General features: G+C 56.2%; 1 protein-coding gene across 2 annotated transcripts; it reads right to left on the bottom strand.

Moving 5' to 3' along the window:
* Nucleotides 1-1,897: 1,897 nt before the first annotated feature.
* On the bottom strand, nucleotides 1,898-7,373 carry LOC146751792 (SUN domain-containing protein 2-like). 2 transcript variants are annotated; one of them, XM_085533486.1, is made up of 8 exons: nucleotides 6,948-7,373; nucleotides 5,965-6,839; nucleotides 5,587-5,710; nucleotides 4,968-5,052; nucleotides 4,327-4,427; nucleotides 3,495-3,662; nucleotides 2,701-2,785; nucleotides 1,898-2,105 (listed from the first exon to the last, which is right to left on the bottom strand). In XM_085533486.1, the coding sequence occupies exons 3-7, from the start codon at nucleotides 5,701-5,703 to the stop codon at nucleotides 2,738-2,740; spliced, it is 519 nt and encodes a 172-aa protein (XP_085389612.1). In that variant the 5' UTR covers nucleotides 5,704-5,710; nucleotides 5,965-6,839; nucleotides 6,948-7,373; the 3' UTR covers nucleotides 1,898-2,105; nucleotides 2,701-2,737. The 2 variants fall into 2 exon arrangements, with proteins under 2 accessions (XP_085389612.1, XP_085389611.1); XM_085533485.1 differs by lacking the exon at nucleotides 1,898-2,105 and having other exon boundaries at nucleotides 2,704-3,662.
* Between the last annotated feature and the right edge of the window lie 464 nt (nucleotides 7,374-7,837).

Genomic DNA, 7,837 nt, shown 5'->3' with positions numbered 1-7,837 from the left:
AACCCGGAAGTCAACCGGAAGTCGCTGGGAGCGGTTCCGAACCCGACCCGAGCGGTTCCGAAGAATTCCGAAAGTGAAATCGAAGGAACCCGGAAGTAAACCGGAACTCGCTCCGAAAAGACCCGAGCGCTTCCGAACGGAGACGAAGTGGATCTCGGAGCAACCCGGAAGTTAACCGGAAGTCGCTTCAGAACGACCCGAGCGCTTCCGAATACTTCCGAAGAGAGCCGAACCGGACCGGAAGTGGCCAGACCTACACGGAAGTAAACCGGAATACCCTTCAGAAGGCTCCTCCGGCAGCCGAACCGGCTCCGAACACCGGACGAACTTCGGCTTTTTTCGGCTTTTTTCGGCTCTTTTCGGTTCCGGTACCGGGGATGGAGAAACAAGGGCGGGTGGATTGTCCGGCGTTACCGCCCGGGTGGAAGAAGGAAGAAGTCCACGCCTCACTTTGGCCTCAAGACTACTAAGCTGCAAGGCCTCTTGGCCAGGCTCTGGGCCTCCCTCCAGGCTGTTTTACCTTAAGGCCTCTAAGCCTCCTGGGCAACCTCTAAGCCTTTAGGCCTCCCCCTATGACTCTAGGACAGCTTGCAGGCATCTGTGCCTCCAGGTGTGTTCTCCATTACAGCTCTAAGCCTTCCTTTGTGCCATAAATGCTCATGGACTTGTGGTCTCCTTTTAGCTTCCCTCTGTGCATCAGGCCCTCAAAACCTCAGTGCTTCCAGTCCAGCCCTTTAGTACCTCGGCTCCAGGCCTACCCTGAAGCTTCAAGGACTTTAGGCTCTACAGGGCTGTTAAGGCCTCTAAGCCCCCTTTTTTTGGCTGTGTCCGATAGAACCACCACTGCCCTTGATGCTCTGTACCATAACCCCCACAGCGTAGCCCCGTAAGCTATGCACCATAAGCTTCTGTTTGCCTACAAGCTATGGCCTCCAATGTTCCCCATGGAGCTCTATGCAACACGGCCAGGGACAGAAATGGGGCTGTTTCTGCCCTTCTTATCACCTGGCCCCTCCCACCGTCTGTCAGGGGCAGTAACCCACAGGACACATAGAGAACCAAAAGAACATCATAGAGAGTCATAGAGCCACATAAGAACGACAGGGAGCAATAGAGAACCATTGGGAGCCAAAGGGAACAAATACAGACCCATATGGGAGCTATACTAACACACTCACACATGTACCTGCAGGGACCCATATTAGTGCATAGGGGAACATACTGCCCTGTAGCAACCAACTGTGCCCCACAGCCAGTTACGATGATGTTCAGTCACCATGGATCAAGGTTCACGGCACTGTGGGATGGCCTGAGTGGCCAACTCACACTCTTGGCCACCCTCCATCTCCCGTGGCTCCCACACCAACCCCACAGCACCACCCACACTAAGCCCTGTCCCACAAATGCAGCTGCTGCCGCTCAACAATTCTTATTGGCTGAAAGCAGGAGAGTTGAGAGATCCAAAGGGCTTGTGAGATCAGAGGTTGGGGCTGGAAGGCAGAACATCTGCAGCTTTCGTTCCTCACTGAGTCCTTTCTATTGGGAAAGGAGATGGAGGGAGGTGAGAAGATGGAGGGCAGGGATGTGGGGTAGGAACCCACCTTGATGCTGATGTCACGGCTCCGTGCCTGCAGCTTGTTACCTGGGACTCAGCCGTGTCAGCACGTTCCTCTGCCTCATCCAGCATGTGCTGTGCCCTGGGGAACTTGGCCAAGTTGGCCTGCTTGTCCTGTGGCTTAGCCCCGGTCCCCACCCCAGTCCCCCTCCCAAACACCCACCCAACTCATCCCCGCAGCTCCTCCCTCCCCCCAACCAGCCTCGAGGCGGGCAGATAGTTAGCGACATCTCTTCATTGAATGATCAATCCCTAATTAAAACCCTCTGGTAGACATCAGAGTTTAGGGGTTTTTAGGGTTTATTAGGGTTTTTTATGGTTTTTAGGTTTTTTTAGGGGTTTTTAGGGTTTATTAGGGATTTTTAGGGGTTTTTAGGTGTTTTTAGGGGTTGCCATGGATTTCCAATTGGTATACGCAGGTGTATTCCGCGTTCCCCCAGTTGCTGCGTACATCCATTTTAATCCTTTTGTAGGACTGAAGGGGCTTCTCCTGCCAATGCAAAGAGGAGTGGCTTCGTTATGGGCCGGAGGGGGACCAGTGCCCCATAGTGCCCCATAGCTCCCACTGTTCTCCCCATAGATCCCAAAGCATCCCATAGATCTCATAGTGCCCCATAGCTCCCACTGTTCGCCCCACAGATATGGGTAAACTAATACACAGTCAATGATTTCCTGGAATTCTGATCCATATTCAATAGTTGTTTAGCATGCAGACCCCTCTCTTGTTATCACCCATCTTATCAGTGTGGGAATCAAATGTTGTTTGTGCCTTTAGAACAAGAGAAGAATCTTTTCTTTCAAGGTCTCAGTATATAAGTGAAGTAGTTTGTAGTTATTTCAAGGTCTCAGTATACAAGTGAAGCAGTTTTTAGTTATTTCAAGGTCTCAGTATATAAGTGAAGCAGTAGCAGAGGAGAGGCTTTGTTATGGGCATGGGAAGAGCCCCGGCACAACAAGTGCTTCCAAAGGCTTGCAAAAGGGACCCCACGGGAGTCGGCCATGTAGGAGAGCAGAGGGTGGGCAGGAAAGCTCTTTCTTCCCATGACTTGCAGGCAGCCCAGCCTCCCCCCTTGCACTTGCCATACCTGAACGTGGAAGGTCTGCGCAATATCTCTGTCCACGTCATAAACATACAGTCCCAGGAGTTTCCCTTTCGTCCTCATCCACTCCCTCAAAGACAAGAGATGATGGCGGTCACACTTAGGCAGGCCGTGCCATAAAGAACACACTGAGGCCAAAGGTGGGAGCCCTTCCAACCCTCCCTGTGCTCTGGTAGGATTGGAGCACAACAGAGGGCGAACCTGAGTCAGGGCACGTGGAGCAATTGCTCCCAGCTGCTCGGCCACAAAGAGCAGCAGAGGCCTTTGGAGACATGGAACCAGCCGAGGGATTCGGTGCCCTCAGGCAGGATGCCGTGCTCTGCAGCAGCCCACCACTGAAATTTGGGAGCTCCCAACAGTATGGGGTCGTATGGGGCTCTGTTGGGTGTCTACCGTGTGGCTCTATGGTGCTCTATGAGCTCTTGTGTGGCTCTATGGGGTCTTACAGGGCTCTACGTGGCAGTTATAGGGCTCTGTTGGGTGTCTGTAGGGCCCTTATGGGGCCCTGTTGGGTGTCTGTGGGGCACCATGAGGCTCTTTGGTTCTCTATGAGCTTCTTGTGCAGCTCTATGGGGTCTTATGGAGCATTATGGGGCTCTATGGGGTGTCTTTGGGGGCTCTATAGGGCTCTTTGGGGATCTATGGGGTCTTATGTTGTGGTTATGGTGTTCTGTTGGTTGTCTCTGGGGCTCTATAGGGGTTCAATGGGCTCTTATGGGGCTCTATGGCAAAGCTTTTTCCTCGGGGGCCTCCAGAAGCAGCAGCAGGCAGAGACTTACCAAGATGGCAAAGTCTCTGGGGGCACTGCTGACATCCCCAGAGGGAGACACCGCCTTGGAGACATGCCACAGGGTGAAAGCTGTGGGCCAGATGTTCTGAGGCAGCTGGATGACGGCGTGGCCCTGCGAACCTTGGAAAGCCCAGCAGTTTCCAACAGAAATATCAGGCTGAAATGAGAGAGATGCGTCCATCAGCGGTGAGGCAAAGAGTCGCCAGAGCTGGATGCTGGGCAAGGAGCACAGAATTTGTCTTCTGTGTGGGCTGCCGTGCTCCCCGTAATGGAACGCTACTCAAGGGACAGGAGGGGAATATGCAAAGGTTTGGACAACAGCTCTGGAGTCAACCGCCTTTCTCTTCTTGCCCAGAGCCGGCGGGTCAGCCCTCCCCAGCATCTGTCAGCCCAGCACCCTCCCAACGCTGGTGTCAGTGATGTGGGGAAGACTGTGGGCTGAGCAGAGTAGCTGGGCCAAAGGAAATGGATGTGCAGCCAGAATGGGGTGAGGAATGGGGGGGGAGGGAGAATGGGAGGGAAGGGTTGGGGGTAGGAAAGACTGGGAGAAGGATGGGGGGTAGGATGGAGGAAGGAATGGGGAGGATGGGGGGGAAGGATGGTGGTAGAAAGGGGGGGGAAGGATGGGGGGAAGAAGGATGGAAGGAAGTTTGGGGAGGGGGAAAGGATGGAGAGGGGGAAAGGATGGAGGGGGACAGGTCGGGGGAAGGAAGGGCTGGGGGATGGAGGGGGAGCCCTTATGGGGCTCTGTGGGGTGTCTGCGGGGGGAGGGGGGTGAAAGCAAGGGGGGAAGCCCACAGTCAGCACTTCTCCTGCCATACCTGCAAGAGGGTCTCAGAGGACTTTGCGGAGGAAAAGAGGGGAGAAAGCCGGCCTTTCCCACCGTAACTCTTGGTTGTCCTCTCCGCATCAACAGTGGCACCTGAAATAAAGATGGACAGACGTGCACTGGGACAGCCCAGAGACAAGCTGAAGGAGTGAATGCTCATTCCCCAAAGCTCTTGGTGGGGCTCTGGGGTGCAGAATCCCTCCCGCTGTGTATGGGAACTGCTGAGTCCCGGCATGATGCGCTGATTGAGCACCTGGGGAAATGAGCCGGTCAGCCCTGGGAGCAGAGTTGAAGGGTTTTTAAATTCTCAGAGATGGGGGCTTTAGACGGGATGTGAGGAGGAAATTCTTGACCCCCAGTGGGCGGTGAGGCCCTGCAATGTGCTGCCCAGAGGAGCCATGGATGCCCCATTCCCGGAGGCGTTGGAGACCAGGTTGGATGGGGCCCTGAGCACCTTGATGCAAAGGGTGGCAGTCCTGTCAGTGGCAGGGAGTTGGACTGGGATGGTCTTAAGGTCCCTTCAGACCTCAGCCATCCTAAAGCTCTATGAGATAAGTGTGACAGGAAGCAGAGCTGGGCAGGTTTTGGGGAGTGCCAGGCGCAAAGCTGAGGGTAGTGAAGCTGTCTACATACCCAGGGATTTCAGAGCCCAGTTGGGCATCCAGTAGCTGTTTTCCACGACTTTCTCAATTGCATGCTGTGTCAGCTGCAGAATTTTCTGGCAACAAACAGGGAATGGAGAGACAGCAGTGAGCACAAAGACAGGAGATGGGTGTGAGCAGGGAGTCCTACCCAAGAACTGCACTCCAGAGACACAGCAAAGATGGACTTTGGGCTCTGCCTGATCCCAGTGTTGCCAGCCCCGTGTCTGCTGTAGAACAGCCTTGACAGGCAGTCAGATCGTGCCCTGAGCCAGCCAGGCTCTGCAGAGCTCCAGTTGCAGCTGGCCTGGAGAATGGCCCTTCCAGCTAAGAAGTCTGAAGCACAAGTCTCTTGGCAGGGGCCGCATCCAGCCTCCAAGCCAAGCCCAGCAGGCTTCTGGCTGGGGCCCAGCCAGGGGGAATTCATGGCTCTGCACAGAGCACCCTGATCCCAGGTTTACCGTGCAGCCAGCACCAGCAGCAGCTCTCAGTGTGGGGAGCAAAGTAGCTCCAAGACACAGGGGAGGCTGAGCCTGAGAGCCAGGTGTGGGGCAGGCGGCCAGAGCACAGAGCTGTCCCTGTAAAGGGCTGGAAGGGAGCAGTACCATTACCTGTCTCGTCAGTTCGTCGATCCCAATCTCCTCCAGGACATCATACACTGATTGTGCAATGAGATGCTTCCTGATTGACAGCTCATAACTTATCAGGTGTAATTCTGGCCCAACCATTGAGTTCCTGAAGGCAAAGCAAAGCAAGTCTTGTTCAGCAACGCAGGTCAGAGTTTCAGTGCCACGAGGTGAAGGATTCAGGGGGGTTGTGCCCTTCCTTATCCCCCAGCCCCTTTTGTTCCTTCGCTTTGCCAAGGGCTGCCTTCACCATATAGATGGGAAAGGCTGGAGCCCTGGGCACAAAGTGAAGGCGTGCATGGAGCACACAGCCAGCCGAGGCCAAGCTACAGAGCCAGGTGCATGGCAAGGAAGTGTTCTTACCCCAGAGACAGGAGCTCATGCACAGGTCCTGCTGACACCACCTGGAAGAAAAAAGCATTTGATGGGAGGAAGCACCAGGAGCACGGCCAGAGCTTCCAAAGGAGCTTCCCAGGGAGCCGCTGGCAGAATTTCCTGCTGCTTCCCAGCACTTTGCAGAGGACTGCTGCCCAAAGTTGGGCCCTTCAGCCCTCCACGTGCTGCAGAGCATCTGCTGCTTCTCCGTTTGCTCTCCCATCCCCTCCAGACTCCACAGTGTCACGGACGGGCCAAAGGCCCCTTCTTCCCATGTGCTGTTGCCTTCAGCCTGAGCTCCGTGCTGGGCACTGGGAAGATGCTGCCACACCAAAGCCCGTCCTGCTGCCAAGGCAGCCCCCAGCCTGGCTCAGGAGCCCACGGAGTCTCAGCAGCAATGGGCCCGTGGCCAAACTCCTCCTGTCCCCATGGAGGCTGAAGGGCAGAGCTTTGTCTTCTGCCGCACGCTGTGGCACTGACCTGCAGGACATTTCCCCAGGCTCCCAATATCCAGAGGAAGGCTCCAGCTGTGGGAGACATCAGTCAGGAGAGACCATTAGTTTGCCAGAGTGCTCGGAGCCCTGCAGCCCATTTCCCTCCTCCCAACCCAGTGGGGACATGCCGTGTGGGACAGTCCCGCTCCTTGGCTGTGCTGGGATTGCTTTGGGTGGGGAACACTCAAAAGAAAGGACCGCTAGAAGCAGGACGGGAGTCCCCCTTCCCCTCTCTTGAGTGACACGTTGCCTAAGGGAGAGATCAGATGGTGGTTATCACAGCCCAGCGTGGGGACACGGTCTCCTGGGATCCTTTTAGCTGTTTTCCACGACTCTCTCAATTGCATGCAGTGTCAGCTGCAGAATTTCCTGGCAACAAACAGGGAATGGAGAGACAGCAGTGAGCACAAAGACAGGAGATGGGTGTGGCCCAGCCAGGGCTGGGTGGACGGGGGGACAGCGGTAGATGTAGTCTACCTTGATTTCGCCCCATCAGGTCCCATGGATTTATGGAGGGCTGGTGGGTGGGGGGTGGGAAATCCAGGGGATCTTTGTATGGATGGAGGATCTCACCCCCCATCTCTTTTCTTTCTCATCAGATCCTGTTGAATCCTGCCGTGCTGCTGGACCAGATCCTGGAGCATCTCCTATGTCTGCAGGTGGCTCCTTCCACAACCTGCTGCCAGATCCCGGCCCAGCCTCACACTATGATCCACTGGGTCCCAACAGCTTTGGGCAGCCTCGTGTCACCGTGGGGCTGAGCTCCTCTGGATCCCAGTGCACCCCTTCCCCTTCTAATGCACCTCCCTTCCATGCAGCCCTTAGAGACCCCGGGGGTCCCAGTGTTGTCACATCACTGCATGCTGGAGATCCGCTCCACATCGCACTGCTGGATCCCAAGGGTCCCCTTGGCACAGCACTGTGGGATCCAGATCACAAGGATCCCCCCCATGGCACCACCTCCAGGGCTCCCAATGATGGAGCACCTCAGGATCCCAGGGGGGACCCCCATAGCAGCCCCTCGCTGGATCCCATCCCTCCCCTTCCACACCACCTCCTTGCCCACTCCTTCCTCCTGACCCCTGCAGCCCAGGCCCAGCTGCTGTGGGTGCTGGGGGCTCTGAGAAGCCCAACTGCTGTCCACTGCGGAGCCGGCGTTGCTCCACGCCGCCCTCTGGGGGTCCCGGGGGGGGTCTTTGTCCCATCCCTGTCTCCTTCCGACACTGCTTGGCTTCCTTAGCCCAGCACCCAGCTCTGCCCCCCTCCCTGCGCCTCTTCTTCCTCCTCTGCCTCGGGACCCCCCCCTCGCCCCACTTAACCCCCCATTTGGCCACCAGCCTCTTCCCCACGTTCTCCAACCCCCCCGA

The sequence above is a fragment of the Coturnix japonica genome, unplaced genomic scaffold (assembly GCF_054131305.1).
Source record: "Coturnix japonica strain WE unplaced genomic scaffold, WE-NBRP24 Scf061, whole genome shotgun sequence".
Taxonomy (NCBI): Eukaryota; Metazoa; Chordata; class Aves; order Galliformes; family Phasianidae; genus Coturnix; species Coturnix japonica.
Note: the sequence above shows the minus strand (reverse complement) of the source record. Positions and strands in the feature narration are given on the sequence as shown.